The sequence below is a fragment of the Saccostrea echinata genome, unplaced genomic scaffold (genome assembly GCF_033153115.1).
Source record: "Saccostrea echinata isolate AGI-Se365-2 ecotype Australia unplaced genomic scaffold, CSIRO_AGI_Sech_v1 ptg000001l, whole genome shotgun sequence".
In the NCBI taxonomy this organism is placed as follows: Eukaryota; Metazoa; Mollusca; class Bivalvia; order Ostreida; family Ostreidae; genus Saccostrea; species Saccostrea echinata.
Window position 1 is genome coordinate 37808261 of NW_026889750.1, and position 17334 is coordinate 37825594.

Consider the following 17334-nt stretch of genomic DNA (forward strand, 5'->3'; position numbering starts at 1 on the left):
TTAATATATTTGATTCCCGTTTTTCTTCCCTCTCCATCTCCAGTTATTAATGCAAAACATTACATGGAAAGTTCTCCCTCGAATTAAGCAGAAGCTAGTGCGTTTGTTTTTGGTGGTTGGGGGGGGGGGTATTTAAACATTCCTACAGCACTTTTATGTTTAGGATATCGAAGTTTTAAATGTGTACAGAATACAAAAGCCAAAAAATAACGCAAACCTTATGCTAGCTTATATGACCATAGCTTAATTAATTTCAATAGCGTACTATACAATCTAAATTTGTATTAAATACATGAGGAACAGGGATATCTCTGCATTACAAATCATGTATATGATAGGCGACTGTGTCAAGTTTTAACATGCTTGAAAATATTTTGCAATATGCATTGTTATAGTACCTTTCGAAATTAGTTCCTTTATAAATCTATACTAAAGAAAAGTCTAACATTTCTAATGTTTTACTGAGCGGTCATAAAAAAATCGATGTTTGACCGCAGAGTGAGATATTGGACCTGTGGACGAGATATTGGACCACTTACGTCACACTGTGGGCGGGACCAGCTAAATCTTATTTGCATTCGTTAGTATGATACATGTATAAACAAGAGGCCCATGGGCCACATCGCTCACCTGAGCACATTAGCTAGACACAAATCAGTTCAGTATTGAAAAGATTACTGGGGGTTGGGGGGGGGGGGGGGGGGAGTTGAATTTTAAACTACCTGATGATGCTTCCATGTCAATATAACAAATGGCTTTGTTGTACTTGAGAAGATTTTAAAAAAAATTTTCCCATATATTCCTTTGTAAAATTTTGATCCCCCATTGTGGCTCCTCCCTATCCCAGAGGTCATCATTTGAACAAACTTGAGTCTACACTACCCGAGGATGCTTCCATATCAATATGACTAAACATAGCTTTTCTGTTCTTGAGAAGAAATATTTTCTATGTGTTCTTATGTAAAACTTTCGATCCCCATTTGGCCCCACCCTACCCCTGGGGGTTATCATTTGAAAAAAAAATTGAATTTACACTACCTGAGGATGCTTCCATATCAAAATGACTAAACATGATTTTCATTTCTTGAGAAGAAGATATTTTCCAATATGTTTCTATGTAAAAAAATTTTGATCCCCCATTGTGGCCCATCCCTATCCCCGGGGGTCATCATTTTAACGAACTTGAATCTACACTACCTGAGGATGCTTCCATATAAATATGACTAATCATGGCTTTGCAGTTCTTCATCAGAAGATACCTTCCTATATATGTCTATTTCAGAAATTGATCCTCCATAGTGGCCCCGCCCTACCCCAGGGGGTCATGATTTGAACAAACTTAAATCTACACTACCTGAGGATACTTCCACATAAATATGATCAATCAGGGCTTTGCTGTTCCTGAGAAAAAGATTTTTAAAGATTTTTCCTATATATTTCTATGTAAAACTTTGATCCTCCATTGTGGACCCGCCCTATCCCCTGGGGTCATGATTTGAACAAACTTGAATCTACACTACCTGAGGATACTTCCATATAAATATGACTCATCATGGCTTTGCTGTTCTTGAGAAGAAGATTTTTAAAGGTTTTCCCTATCTATTTCTATGTTAAACTTAGATCCTCCATTGTTGCCCTGTCCTACCCCCGAGGGTCATGATTTGAACAAACTTGAATCTACACTACCTGAGGATGCTTCCATATAAATATGACCAATTAGGGCTTTGCTGTTCTTGAGAAGAAGATTTTTAAAGGTTTTTCCTATTTATTTCTATGGAAAACTTTGATCCTCCATTGTGGCCCCGCCTACCCACTGGGGTCATGATTTAAACAAACTTGAATCTACACTACCTGAGAATGCTTCCATATAAATATTACTTATCATGGCTTTGCTGTTCTTGAAAAGAAGATTTTTAAAGGTTTTTTCCTATTTATTTCTATGGAAAACTTTGATCCTCCATTGTGGCCCCGCCTACCCACTGGGGTCATGATTTAAACAAACTTGAATCTACACTACCTGAGAATGCTTCCATATAAATATTACTTATCATGGCTTTACTGTTCTTGAAAAGAAGATTTTTAAAGGTTTTTCCTATATATTTCTATGTTAAACTTTGATCCTCCATTGTGGCCCCGCCCTACCCCCGGGGGTCATGATTTGGACAAATTTGAATCTACACTACCTGAGGATGCTTCCACATGAGTTTCAATTTCCCTGGCTTTGTGGTTCTTGAGAAGAAGATTTTTAAAGGTTTTTCCTATATATTTCTATGTAAAACTTTGATCCTCCATTGTGGCCCCGCCCTACCCCCGGGGGTCATGATTTGAACAAATTTGAATCTACACTACCTGAGGATGCTTCCACATGAGTTTCAATTTCCCTGGCTTTGTGGTTCTTGAGAAGAAGATTTTTAAAAGATGCTATTAATTTTTCACTAATTCTTTATTATCTCCCCTTGAAAGAGGGCGTGGCCCTTCATTTGAACAAACTTGAATCCTCTTCACCCAAGGATACTCTGTGCCAAGTTTGGTTGAAATTGGCCCAGTAGTTCCGGAGAAGAAGTTGAAATTGTGAAAAAATTATGCCAACGACAACGACGACAACGCCAACGATGACAGACAACGGACAAATTTTGATCAGAAAAGCTCACTTGAGCCTTTGGCTCAGGTGAGCTAAAAATTAATTAATAAATGAATAAAAGGTATAACAAAACATTTATCGACTGGGTTCGAGGACAAAATGCGTTTTGTCGAACCAACGGCCTCAGGCAAACAGTTTGGTTCTTGGGTCTGACAAAACGCATGTTGCCCTCGAACCCAGTCAATAAATGTATAATATTACATTAATTTTGTCAAATACTAGTAGTCATACTGCTGTCTATTGCTGCAAAACTAAGTCAAACTTTGGCAACAAAATCAATTCATATTACATCACAAGCAATATTCAAAGTTGCAATATTAAATTAATTTTGTCAAATAATCATACTGATATCTATGCTGCGAAACTTAGTCAAACTTTGACCACAAAATCATTTCATATTACGTCACAAATATTCAAAATTGAACAAAATACTTCTATGTGCTGCTACCTCGCCTATATCATGTAAGACAAAATTCTATTCGAAAGCCAAAAGCGGACCTTCTCTCTATACACATACACACATTCATGCATGCGCGGATCTAGAGGGGGTTGGAGGTCCGGACCTTGGACCCCCCTAAGAAATACGGACCCTTCTTAAAATGGAAAGGAAGGTCATGTATACATCTGAAGAAGATTTACTAAGTAAAGCCACCCCCAACGTTTCATAAATTGGCAGGTACACCAAGGATTATCATAACATATTCTTTTCATGTTCCAATTGAATGTTGTTTAAAAGTTTTATGCTGTATATGTCGTGACATTGACTTGGACGATTTGGTGCTCTACCAACTGAGCTATTCTGGACAGACCGGACCAGGATTCGAACCCGGGGCCCCCTGAATCTCCAGTCAGGTGCTCTACCAACTGAGCTATCTGGCCACCGGCGATCGAACCCGCCAGACAGCCACACTTGCTTTACAGTGAAGATGGGTTTGTCAAAACTTTGTATACCACTATCTTTTATATATCTTTCGACTTATACAAATATTACATAAGAAAGATATGATTTTGAGAATATTTATTTATTCATTTAATACAAAACAAATCAACTCATCCTTCCTGATCAAAAGTCTCATTTGTAACTCCTCATAAGAGTAACTACAAAACAGCAGATGTTCTCAGTTCCATGCAGTGATTCAACATGTAAATAATAGAATTGTGACAATGTACTATAAACATCAGCTTTTGTGTTTTTTCTTAATTTTCTTCTTTTTACCAGATCCTTCTAGCATTGCAATAGTGTCTTCTGTTTTTCTTTTCTTTTCCAGCAATGATCTTAAAACATAAAATAAAGATTAATTATTATAAGATGATTATTAAATAAAATATTTTGAACTTTACCAGTAAAACCCCTTTCATCTGAGACAAAATACTTGACATGCCCCTTTACACATGGTAAATAATTCAGAGTTACCCCTTGATGCTGATCATCTTTGAGCCAGATCCTAGTGCTTGCTTCCACTCCTGTTCTGACCCCTTTATTTTATACTGGGACAGGTCCAGATCCTTCAGAATGGCCAGTTCCTTCCTCTGGGCAGCCTCCACCTCCTCAGCTGCTGCAGTCTGTAAAATAACGTGTTTATCTGACATATAATCATAAGGTACATGTACAAGTATGCAGAGTTGTCTGGTGGCAAAAAATAAGTCTGTTTGTATACTTAAGTCATATTCTTTAGGATATCCATATTTTTCTCAAAAATAAATAATCCTGGGACAATATTGAATGTTTGTAGCAAGTGTATTTATCTCAGATCAATTTATTACTACATTACCCTCCAATGTACTTGCTGAGTAGGAAACCTATACATGTATAACTGTTTATTTGTTGCCTGGCAATGAACTGTTTGTTGTTATTACTCACCAGTTCCTCCTCCATGGATTGCTCTGTGGGCTGCAGTGTAATTTCTTTCCTCTCTATCATATCCTTCTCTACGTCTTCTTCCTTTACTTCATTTAGACTCTGATGTATGTACAACAATATTCAACAAAATGCATATACTTAAAATCAGAGACTGAACTATAGTCAAATCTTCCTAAAAAAACAAATCTTTGAAGCCAACATTGAGTGGTTCACTTACATTGACAACTTTGCGAATGATCCTGTTGAAGAGACCCAGTAGTTGACTGGATGGAAGATCAAGCTCTTTCTCCAAATCCTCTACAGTTTTGTGCTGCAATCCCAGACCAAGTAATAAAGCCTAAAAAAGAAACACTGATATTATTGATGACCATCTAATTAAGACAGATATCAATCATGTTGATATTGAGAAAGGTATATCAGTCACATGTAGACAAAATCAACATGAAAACTACCCACATCCTTTTATCAAGAATTCAGATCATGAACAGGGCTTTTTATAATCAATTTTGTCCACCACTGTTTGTTTGTATGTAATGCCTTACACTCTGTACGATGCTGAGTTGAACATTGATCTGATTAAGGAAGTAGAGACGACTGATGGCGGGCAGCAGATCTACGATCAGATGATAGTCCACCATGTTCTGGGCATACAGTTCTAAACGCTTCACGTCATACTTAGTAAAGTACAACTCTAGTTCTCGTACCAACAGATCTACAACAAAACCAAACAAAACGATGAGTTTTTTTACCATAAATGTCACCAATGTCTGTATTATGGGTAATACAAGATAATATGAGTAAAACATACTTGATTTTGCAGATTTGAACTGTTTCTGCTCCAGAATACTTAAAGCCATGGATGGTGTGAAATTTTTGAACTGGTATGATAGTAGGGACACAAATCGTCTTCTGAAATCTGCAGTAAATGTCAAAATATATATTTACCAAGGCAAACATATACAAATAATTCTACAGCAATTCACATCTAACATTCATACATTAATTTCTGCTTAAAAGTAATGCATATTAAAATCTGCAGTATATTCAAACTAGCTAACTTGATGACTGTTCTGTCAAATGTAATACATTTATTATGCATTACTGTACATAGTTAATGTGTTCAAATTTTTGAAAGTAAATATGGTCTATTTGGTTTGTCAAGAATTATATGTACCATATAGCTCTATACATGTTGCTTCATATCACTATACCAAAATAGTTTTTTTTTATGTTTGATTACATGAGTATATTACCTTCTTTCATAAGAAAAAACTCTTTTAAACTTTTCAGCTATCATGAATATTTTTAACACTTAAATAGAAATTTTTCTCGTAAGTAATGCATATTTAACAGTTGTTAAACCATTCTGAATGAAGGAAATGTCAGAGTAAAAAATGTAAATATAAATGTATGCTATAATGGACATACAGCCTCAACTCCTGATAATCACAAATCAGTCCATACATATTACAAAGATTTTTTGTGTATATCTGAAGAAGGCAGAGCAAAATGACTCCAGACAACAGGTGTAAACATACATGTATATGTATACCAGATTTTTTTTTATATATTAAGTATGAAACCATAGAATCCAATAATTAAACATGAGTACATATACGTCAACTTTAATAAAGATTTTCAGCGCACCTTTCCAGAAGGCATAGAACCATGACACCCAATAATTTAAAACGAGCATTGTGTATACCTTACAGATTTTCACTGTACCTTTCCAGAAGGCTTGGAGCCATGACACCCAATAATTATACACCAGTATTGTAAATACCTTACAGATTTTTAGTGTACCTTTCCAGAAGGCTTGGAGCCATGACATCCAATAATTATACACAAGTATTGTGAATACCTTACAGATTTTTAGTGTACCTTTCCAGAAGGCTTAGCTTGGAGCCATGACTCCTAATAATGTGTATACCTTACAGATTTTTTAAGTACCTTTCCAGAAGGCTTGGAGCTATGACACCCAATAATGTGAACACCTAACAGATTTTTTATGTACCTTTCCAGAAGGCTTGGAGCCATGATTCCTGTCTCCTTTCTTCCTCCCCCTCCTCTTCAGTCAACAGGTGTAACATGATACATGAGTGTTCACCTGTCAGGTCATTCTATCAAGAAATAAATATGTATATTATTTCTAGTAAAGTTTTTTCCTTTATATCATACACCACAATATGGGTCATCATAGAGTCTTAGCCAGTGTAAAAATTCTAGTAGAATAGAAAAAGCAGAGATTGGTTTATACTTACAGGTGTCTGTCTCAAGTACACAGGTACAAAGCCATTCTTCTTCCAGAATCTAAACAAAACATCAAATTACATGAACTCCCAAAAGAAGATTAAAAGCCCATGCAAATATATGTCATTTTTAATGACAAAATTTAATTCTTCTTCATTACCTTGCACCTAAGCTTCTGTACATACAATAATTTGAAACAAAAAATATACAACTATATACATGTACAATATTAAACTTTAAATAAATGAGTCCTGGCAAGATATTTTTATGTCCATTACTTACTTGAGTAAACCTGAGGTCAAACCGTAAGAGACACCTAAGTAATCCAATTTTTCTGGTTTTCTTTCACTCAACTTCATCAACAAAGGAGGTAAGTTTTTCCTGGGAGTCACTCTTTCCTCAAGTAAATTCACCTCCTGTTTCATGATAATATGCCATAATATTATGGATTGTCTCAATTCTAGAACTTGTAGCTTTTGCTAAATCTAAATGGACTTTTAAATTCATATCAGGTGATCCTTTCTTATTCGTACTAATAATGATAATTTTGCAGCCTAAGCCTGTGATGCAGCTGTTTTACAGCTGTTTGTACCTGGTCATCAATGACATTAGTCTGAGGCTCTGTATCTACAGACTCCGACAAACTGACTACTTCCCCTTTATAGTACTGCTTTAACAAAGACAAAGCTCTGCTGCCATAACCCATCTGTAAATAACAATGGTTACAAAATAAAAGCTTTGAAACTAATATCTGGCATTGTTAAAAAAAAGATTTATGTTAACTGTAGAATTATCTATTTTCGTTAGGTCATTTTAGTCAGGTTTGAGGAAAATATCGGTTTGTGGGGATTTGATTTTGTGGTTGCATGAAGAAACATATAGTTTGCAATTTAAACATTTCACAGAGGATATGAACTTATGGGGCTCCTCATATTGCAAACACAACTAGTAAATTAAATCCCATGAAGATTACAGTGATTTCACAGTATGAGGCATATTTTGCTAGTGATAAAAGAACTTGGCTAAATGTGATTTGGAACATTTTTCAGTTAAAACATTGCGATTTTCATGATATCTTGATTCTCAACAAACAGTATATTTTTACTCACTGACTGGTAGTCTGGATGTGTAGCTATCCTTACAACCCGTGCCCCTGACAGCCCAGGGAAATCATGATCTTGAAACTTAAAATTAGAAGTCAGATTGATTACTTCAATATACTGAGACATTAAGGATGAACATGAATTAAAAATCATTTCTGTAATTAACTGTTGTGATAAGAACCTTGTAAAAGAGTGAAGAATTTTATCTGTAAAACTTGATATTTGGCTATAGCAGACAAACCTGTTGCGAGATGGTCCAAGGTATCAAATCACCAGAAGCTCTTTTCCCCCTTGACAAACTGTTCATGATAGAAGCTTTAGAAATCTCTCCTTCCAAACACACCTGAAAACAGAAGCAAAGCTCAAAGACACTTTCACCACAATTGAGTTCTAAAAGTCTCACACATTTGTCAGATTTTCCACTACACTACACATCACAATCTTTATATAGTTTTTTTTTAGAAGAATAAATGGCCAATAACCTGGAGCACACATAGGACCTCTGGTAGAGATGTCTGATTTGGGTCAACTGGACCAAGCAGTGCAAAGATATGGTGAGCAGGTGCATCCGACAGTAACTGGAGATCATTAGGAGTGTTCTGAAAGACCAGGTAGATCAATAAACAACTTTTTAACTGTGTATCCTCATTACAGTAAAAATATTATCTATGCAATCAATGGATAAATAATGTTAGCCCAAAGAGAATTACTTTTAATTAAGTCATGAACATTTCTGTAACTTTCATGAGGCACTCTAGAATGACATGCATGTGTTTATCTGTAGATTTAGGTTGTTGACTGACCTTGTAGTGTGATGACACATACAGAGCCATTATTCTGTGAAGGAAGGCTTCAGAAGCCTTGTGATAGGAGAACAGAGTGTCCCTGTTAATGTAGTACAGATCACAAGATTCAGGGAGAGGGCAGCCTGAGGAAATTCTGGTGACATTTGCAGCATCCAGACAAAGCAAGTCATACAGCCACTGTTCTACTGGATCACCATTGGCGTACCTTATAGATTCATTGAGGACCACCTCATGAAGAACACGACCTTTAATGTCAGAGAATACAGAAAATTAAATATAAATTAAGTGACTTACATAATTCTTAATTTCTTTTTGATGGTATTTGATAGTTTGCTGGTTTGTCCTTCCAATATTTGCTTTGTTAACAGAATTAAATGTAAATGATGTACATGCATTTCTTTAAAGATAATAAAACTAGATATCTCCACTACCTGAGGCAGATGACACACCATCAGCTTTCTTGGTCATGTTGAGTGTCTTCTGGACTTCAGATGAACTTCCGCCATACGTACTGGACTGCTGCCTCAGCTGCTGGACAAGCTTGAGTGACAGGGAGCGACCTGTGCCTTCATATCTACACAAAATGTTTCACGAAAACAATCACATAAAGAATAATGATGAATTCTGACTGTAGCAAGGTATCTGAACTGACAATATATTGCTATTACAGTATTTACTTCAGCATAAAAATAACATTACAATTTGTGGGACTATTTTGTAATTGTCTTCAGTGAATGAAAGAGTTGGTTGAGCAATTGTATTCAGGTACTTAAGATTTAAATGCAGTAGAAAAGCAAAAACTATATATCTACTAAGTAATATATTGTTTTAGTTTACCCATTGATAGTTGAGGACATGAACACCAGGTATGGTCCCAGAAGATTTTTTACCAAGGGAAGGGGTATGGCTGCTGCCTCATCTATGCACACTAACTCGGCCTGTCCTAGTTTGTGGGCATCAGTTGGGTGGATGTACTGTTAGGTATGAACAGATTTCTCTTATAAACATACAAGAAATACAGTTTAAGTTAAGGGAAACTAAAGATTACAAGAGTGATACCTGTATGGTTTGCCTGTGTTCTCTAAAAATGTTAACTCTAACAATAGCTTTGTTGAAGTCTGGGTTTGTGGACTGAATTATTTCATAATCCATATGTTCCTGGAGAAAACAATTCAAAATGATGAGACAAATGTACATGTAAATTTTACATATCAGTAATGAAACTTGTGACATTGCATGTCATTTTATTTCATACTAAAGAACATGCCATTGTTTAAAACCAGGCAATGGACAATGCAATATAATAGTAAAAATTCAATATGAAAATTTTTCAATTCAGATTTATAAAGTGCACCAATTTACACATAAATACACATTTCTTATAATTCTCCCAGTTAAATTTCATCTTGTTTCTCTCACAATTTTCAAGGGAAATAACTCTCAATGTACAAGACTTATTACTTTTTGTTACCATTTTTGGTACATTTCTTTTTTGCATAACACTTGAATTCTTAGTAAACTAAGAATTTCAAATCAGGGGAAGGTATCACATTTTTATAATTGCTAGCAATACCTTCTTCACCTGTACAATATTTTCTTGTTCTTTTTTACTCAGAATACATGATTAACACAAAATAATACCTGGTACTCAAGAGCATCAAACCCCTTGAAGACAAACTCAAACAAAGTTTTTAAATTTTCTGGACTAGGTGCAGTGACAAAAATATTGGAGTACCTGAAAATCATTTAGAAAAATACATAGCAAAATTACATGTAGTAATTAAGCAAAAATACATGTAGTAATCAAAAGTGTTAATTTAGATACCTAAAAAATATGTGAAAAGTACAGTTCTTTGTCATGTTGGACCAATTTTCTAACTTGATCATAAATTTTGCAAAGTACACATTTGTTTTGTGAAAAAGAATAAATGACCATACCCAAATCCTACAGCAGTTGCTAGGGCCAGCCCCAGAGCTGCTGATTTGCCACGCCCCCTAGCTGCAGTCATAATCACAGTACTTCTAAGTGTCTTCTCAGATATTGCTTCAATGAACTTCAGAAGTGCTTTACCCTATCAAAGTAATACAGGAGTGTGATAACACTGGTACTACATGTATGTTGGTTTACTGTAATATATGGGATTCTGGCAATAATGTTGTACATGTATATTGTGTGATTTTTTTTCTAATACCAGTTTTTATAATATATGAACAAAGTCAACTCCAAATAGTATATAGAGAGTAAAATACATGTAATGTTTTGTTCATGATGAAATAAGATAAATTCTAAACTCAAGTTTATACCTCTTTGTAACATATGATACTGATATCGATTAGTGCGTTAAGTATGTCTTAACTAGAGAATATTTAAGGAATGCTTTTGAGTTTTGTGCGAGTTACATGTATGATGTGTACAGTGTTAATCATACAGACTTGTCATGTAGGTATAAAGCATTCAAATTAATTTTGTAGTTGGTTAAGCTGAAAAACACAGCAATTGTTAAAATCTACTGCAATATGTATTTATAATATTGATGGAAATATTCATCTCTACATTGTAATGTACTGGTACATGTACATATATACATTATAAACATTATAAAAGGAAATCACTTGCCAAAAAAATGACAAATTGGCTACAAGTACTGTAGAGGGGTTTACATTTGCTTGTGTATAATTTAGATTACTTCCTCTTTGACACCCAATTGCAAGTGTTTAAATTTCCACAAAAATTTATATGAATTGTCCTCTTTGTATTTAAATACGCTAAATAAATTGAACCTTTCACATGCAAATCATTCACTGTTTCTTAAATCTGCAATTTTATCAAAAGTCCAGACATAGAGAATATATTAAAACCAATACTGTAAATCTGGAAATTTTTAAGTCCATTTAATTTTGCGAATCTGGATCAAAAGTCTGTTGGTTAATTTTTACGTTTAAAATTTTTGCAAATCGTCATTTGAACTAAAATATAAAAAGCTCTTAAAAATTTCTTAAATGTTTTTAACTTACGCATGTACATACAATAAATTACAAATAAACGTACAATATTAAACTATGCCAACGTTCAATAATCGGATAAAAATATTAGAAAAGATAAATCATCCAAAGTGTTGAAAGTTTTTATAACATTTTCATAAATCACACATGTACATAAAATATATATAATGATGTAATCTTTAAATAATCTGTAGATAAAAACAATTTTTGTTGTTAATTTATTTTTAAGAAAAATATTTTTGCGAATGCTATGCATGCGCAAATTTGCTAAAAATTTATCTACAGCAAAAATTTCCAGATTTACGGTAGATATTTTCCCCTTATACAGTATGTAAACCTCTACATGTATGTCTACTGACCTGATCCAGAGTTCTACAGCAGTTGACAATGGCTCCTACAGGCTGAGTGTCCTGTAATGATTCCTTTAGATCCTTCAATTCCACCTCTCTGGCTGGGACATCTTCCTGTTGACATCAAACAAAGAATTGATTCCATGATTTACACAAAATAAATGCTAGTATGATTTTGGCTTCTTTAAACTCTTTTAAGATAAATAATCCCCAAATACTGCAGTTGGGACGTCTAATAAATTTATTTCTCTGTGAACAAATATAATACTGTTTGCTGTGAAGTTTATTAACTAATTTAAAACCATTCTTCTCCCCCTTGAGCTGTTGAATTCTAAAATGTTTCCTGACTTTGCAATACTCACAATAGACTTGGCAGGAACAGGTTGGATGTTGAGCATGTGAGATGATATAGGTAAAATATTAAACTGGTCATCTATTACAATACAATTCTTGCAGGAGGCCAGGGACAGTAAAAATCTGAAATTTAAAACAAAAATTTACTTTTGCACCCAATTATACAAATGTGGTCCAGAAATTTATTTTTGTAAAATTTTAAACAAGCTGTATTCAACTGTATTTATCTCCCCAATGATTTGAGACAAAGAATAGGCCTTCAGATCATTTTAATCTGACTGACATACGGGGGTATAAAAGATAAAGGTGTGAAACTTCTCAGATAGGGTACCCAAGTTCGTCAATGAAATACTAATTAACTAAATGACATAAAATTCTACTTTCTTTTCATATATATACTTACATACAATCTACATCACTACCAAAGTTCATTCTGAAATTCCATATACCTCCGAAGATATGCCAAATTAATTCCAAAATTGACCTAACTTTTCCTTGAAACTAGCTTGGGCCCCTGTTCATTTACATGTAAACAGAAAGGTATTTGAACTGCAGCAAATAATTGCATAGTATGTGCATAATTTATCAACATTTCTAAGAGAATTCTTTCCCCAGTTGGTAAGTTCAAGTCTCTTATAATTCTTTTAAACTAAAAATAGCAAAAATCACTGCTTTAACATTCGTTACATCCATTTGCTTACTTTTTTAAAGAGGGCTTCGCCTGGCGGAAATTATTAGATACTATTATGAGTTCAAAAATTGTTAAAAATGTTGCTGCATGGTTACATGGTAAGACCTAATGATCAAATTGGATAAAATTTTGCAGAGACTGTGTGTTAATTTACAAGCAGGATCCAAGTAATTCTGAGAATTATTTGTCCAGTTTTACCTTCTTTGTAAATAGTGTAATGATCAGGGGCCCAAGCTAGTTTCAAGTAAAGAAAACTAAGTCAATTTTAAAATTGATTTCAGTATATCTTAGGAAGTATATGGAATTTCAGAATGAACACTGGTAGTAATGTAAATTGTTTATATGTAAATAGATATGAAAAGAAAGTAGAATTTTGAATCATTTGGTTAACATATAAGTATTTCATTGGCGAAATTAGGTACTCTCTCTGAGAAGTTCCATATTTTATCTTTTGTATATCCTAGTATGTCAGTTCAATGAAACTAATCTGAGGCCTGCGGGACAAAGTAAAGGATGGTATACTCACTAACTTTGTAATTGCATTTCTGTGTTTATGAGTGTGTGTTTGTTTAGTCTTACTGACTCAGGCTCTTAGTAGAATTAATGTTGTTCCTTATCAAAATACATTCTAAAGTACCTTTCATTAAATCTTCCAACAATATCTTGATGAGCCTCTGTCCTGAATCTTGAATGTACATCCTTCAACAAAATATCTTATTAGAACTTTAGGATATATATGTATTGTATTACAGAGATCAAGTAAACAATTTTGTTCATGCAGAAACAAAATATATATACAGTACATGTATACTTATTTTTCAGTAAAATTATATTTTTCTGTATGACATGCAAGTCTTCATTTTATTTTAAACACTACCGTAGTTTACTTTCCCTTTTTATTGTGTTGATAAATCTACCATTTAGAATATGACCTACCATTGTCATAGTATACAGCTGTTTGAGAGAGGTCATTGTTTTGATGAGGAGGACAACTAACCCCCCTCCCTCCACTGTCTCAATGGTCCTTGCTAGCAAGTTTGGGGTCAAGGCTTCAAAGTCCTGCAAAACAAAAATATAATCAATATTTAACAGAGGACAAGGATCAATGTATTTGCGTATAATTTATTATTGACTAAACAACAATTCAAAATTTGAATACAAATGTGTTCAAAACCATTTCTACCTCATGTTACCTCTTCAAAATAAAGTGAAACACTGTATACTTGTATTAGTATAACCATTTAATCAAATGCAGCATATAAATTTTTCTCTGTTTGTATAGCTTTTTTAGCTAAATCCAGATTACAAAACCCTGATTGAGCTCACTGGATCTTAGTGAACAAAGAAAGATTTTGTGATGTACTGCTTTGTTTTTTGTTTGTTTGATCTTTGTATATATATAAACTTATGATGCGAAGTTAATATAAACGAGTTATCCTCTAAAACAAATCAACAAATCCAAACTTTTCTGTTAGTGTCATACACTGCAGGTTCATGCATATAGACCTGGATTTTCATTCTTGGTCAGTTTTTGACAATATTAAACAAGATTACCTTTCTTTCTCACATTAATTAGCAAATATATATTTTATGATTCTCTAACCTGTAATATACACATGCCAAATGTTTGTCCCAGTATTTTATGAGTTTCTGCATAATAACAGTATCTTATTGAAGTGGCTGCTACAAACAGCTCAAATGGATCATCTTCATTCATATCTAACTTTCCTCGCTTTATCTTCTTCTGTAGTTGCTTCATTCGCTTCTTACGATGACTACAAAACAAAATCACTCAGGACTAAGCCAATAAAAAATACAAAACATATACATTACATGTACAAACAAATCTTTGATATATGAATTAAGTTGAATCAACATGAAGTTTTAAATTTTTGGCTTAATATGATAGGCCTTAAAATTGTGTGGAATATCATTCACTACCCAATACAAAACTATTAATGACTTCTTAAATCAAATCAATGGTTTCTGAAAGGGCATTTATTAGCTCCAAAACTATCCCTCTGACTATTGCTGATCATGTACAAATGTACACCATTATTCGATCAATCATCATATTTAATATTTAACAGTAAACAACTTTGTTTTTCTTCAGACTACATGCACTGACCTGGAAAGGTGGCAATGGTCTGGGTTCCCCCCCCCCCCCCCCCCACGTATTTTCAGAATTATTAAAATATTTACATTTATACAGTAAAAACCAAAACATGGCCATGGAACCCCCCCCCCCTTCCCTCTAGGAATCTCAGATTTCTTTACGTTGGTATGGAGAATCATGTATAAAAAGAAAGCAGCTTGTCTTTAATAAGAACACAAACTGTTCGTGTGTTTTTCTTTTATACTACCCAATGATTTTACAATTACTAAATACATGTGCCTTTTTATTTCCTCATTTCCCTGATATTCTTTTATCATAATTGCATTTTTAAAACTTAATCCAACATATCTCAATTTTACTTTTGCATAATTCTCCATTATGAATTCTTACCTACTAAATCCTAGTTCCTTTTTGTAACACCATAAAACTGATGGCCTGGCTTTGACACTTGCCTTGGATAACATATGATGTAAGATAACAACCTACAATATGGGGGGGAAGGTTATTTATTACATTTCAAATTTTACTGAAATTTAGTCAATGAATGAGAATGGTATTGTAATGGGAGAGGAGAAAAATGCGATGGACCAGAGCTGGATTTGAACCTGGGCCCCCCCAAAGACACCAAACCAGACTCTTCCCTGGCAGGTCCTTTCTTTCACCTGTCACTTCCAGGGCATGGCACAGCACCAAATGTAATGGAAGAGGATTCAACCAGGATTCAAACCTGGACCCCCTGAATATCTAGTCAGGTGCTCTACCAGCTGAGCTATCTGGCCACCAGTGGTCGAATCCGTCTGACCACCATGTTCCTCCCTCATTAAAGGTCTTCGGTCACCCCAAAGACACCAACCCAGGCTCTTCCCTGGCAGGTCTTTCACCTGGAAAGGCACCTAATGTAACGGGAGAGGAGAAAAATGCAACAGTCCAGACCGGAATTCAAATCCGGGCCCCCTGAATCTTTAGTCAGGTGCTCTACCAGCTGAGCTATCTGGCCACCAGAGATTGAATCCATCTGACCACCACAGTATTTTCATTTTATGAAAATACATTGTAAATCCTGGAACTTTGTACATGTCATATAACAGTACCACAACCAAAAATCTTAAATCCAAATACATCATCAAATTAACAAATCTGTGAATTTTTCTTAAGACACGAAAATCATTCTTCATGTTCTTATTAACGAAAAAAAATAAAATAAAATAAAATTAAATAAAAATCAACAAACCTGATCTTTGCCATGGTCCCCCACCACTACAACTAGCGAACGATGCTTTTTGGCCACACCATTCTCCACCAGAATTCGGAGTCTGTTGTCGATCTTTTTCCTTACCATTATCCCCCCTTCAAATTAACTACAACATGCAATTCCCAAAATATTCATTCTTTACCAAGCACATTTACATAAAATAGTAAAATTCCATCAATTCCATGTTCAGTGTATCCAATCTTTTTTTTTTTTAAAATCTCTGTCAAAGAAAATGTCCATAAATTTTACATATTTTGTTGAAACCTGTGTTTTAGTAATAGTATTCCTAACATTTCTCAAATTTCAATGTTAGATCTAATGGACAGGTCCAACACAATCTCTTGATTTAGCTATATAGCTTTATTTAGCAATATAGATTTATTAAGCTATAGTGGTGTTCCAATCATTGATTATAAACGAAAATCAGTCGATTGCTGGCATAATCCAAGCGCTCGATTACTAAATTTTTATTCCGATTAATTGGTTATTTATTTTTATTTACAAGCATAATAGTTTTTAAGCTGAATATTCCAGCCGCAACTTGTCTATTAACTTATTTGTGTATTGTAATGGCGCAGACGAACAGACATTGTATCCATACCCCGGTAACAATGCTCATTTCCGGGTATGGACATACTTTGGATTCTACAAAATGAACGAAGAACCAGCTGGACTAGCTAGAATATTCTATTGTTAATATGATATTGTCCCAAGGACTAGGGCTTGTCCCGAGACACAGTTAGGTTATTCTAACTACAGCCGAACCACCACAGAAAGTAGTTATTCACCCTTTCTTACCATTTAATAAACTTGATTGACAGACTTTGTAAACCATCGCTGGAAACCCACAGGTGATCTCGTCTTTACTCATCACCCGTGGGCAAACTCGCTGAAATATCGCTGTAAA

At 34.3% G+C, this 17334-nt stretch overlaps 1 protein-coding gene across 2 annotated transcripts in view; it reads right to left on the minus strand.

Annotated features, from left to right (window-relative positions):
• Positions 1–3644: 3644 nt before the first annotated feature.
• The window catches only part of LOC133191131 (RNA cytidine acetyltransferase-like), a 298447-nt gene continuing 284757 nt past the window's right edge, over positions 3645–17334 (minus strand). Inside the window, exons 2-27 of one of the 2 annotated variants that reach the window (XM_061326846.1) lie at positions 16407–16522; positions 15566–15657; positions 14663–14834; positions 13996–14118; positions 13697–13758; positions 12377–12491; positions 12024–12128; positions 10600–10733; positions 10303–10396; positions 9721–9819; positions 9499–9635; positions 9093–9235; positions 8659–8906; positions 8338–8454; positions 8097–8198; positions 7862–7936; positions 7345–7458; positions 7035–7168; positions 6764–6812; positions 6517–6622; positions 5311–5418; positions 5045–5214; positions 4720–4839; positions 4503–4601; positions 4056–4204; positions 3645–3916 (exon numbers count right to left, since the gene is read on the minus strand). In XM_061326846.1, coding sequence (XP_061182830.1) covers positions 3820–3916; positions 4056–4204; positions 4503–4601; positions 4720–4839; positions 5045–5214; positions 5311–5418; positions 6517–6622; positions 6764–6812; positions 7035–7168; positions 7345–7458; positions 7862–7936; positions 8097–8198; positions 8338–8454; positions 8659–8906; positions 9093–9235; positions 9499–9635; positions 9721–9819; positions 10303–10396; positions 10600–10733; positions 12024–12128; positions 12377–12491; positions 13697–13758; positions 13996–14118; positions 14663–14834; positions 15566–15657; positions 16407–16514 — 3072 coding nt within the window. In that variant the 5' untranslated portion in view covers positions 16515–16522 and the 3' untranslated portion in view covers positions 3645–3819. Of the gene's footprint in view, positions 3917–4055; positions 4205–4502; positions 4602–4719; positions 4840–5044; positions 5215–5310; positions 5419–6516; positions 6623–6763; positions 6813–7034; positions 7169–7344; positions 7459–7861; positions 7937–8096; positions 8199–8337; positions 8455–8658; positions 8907–9092; positions 9236–9498; positions 9636–9720; positions 9820–10302; positions 10397–10599; positions 10734–12023; positions 12129–12376; positions 12492–13696; positions 13759–13995; positions 14119–14662; positions 14835–15565; positions 15658–16406; positions 16534–17334 lie in introns of both variants that reach the window. The other variant, XM_061326837.1, reaches the window with a different exon arrangement.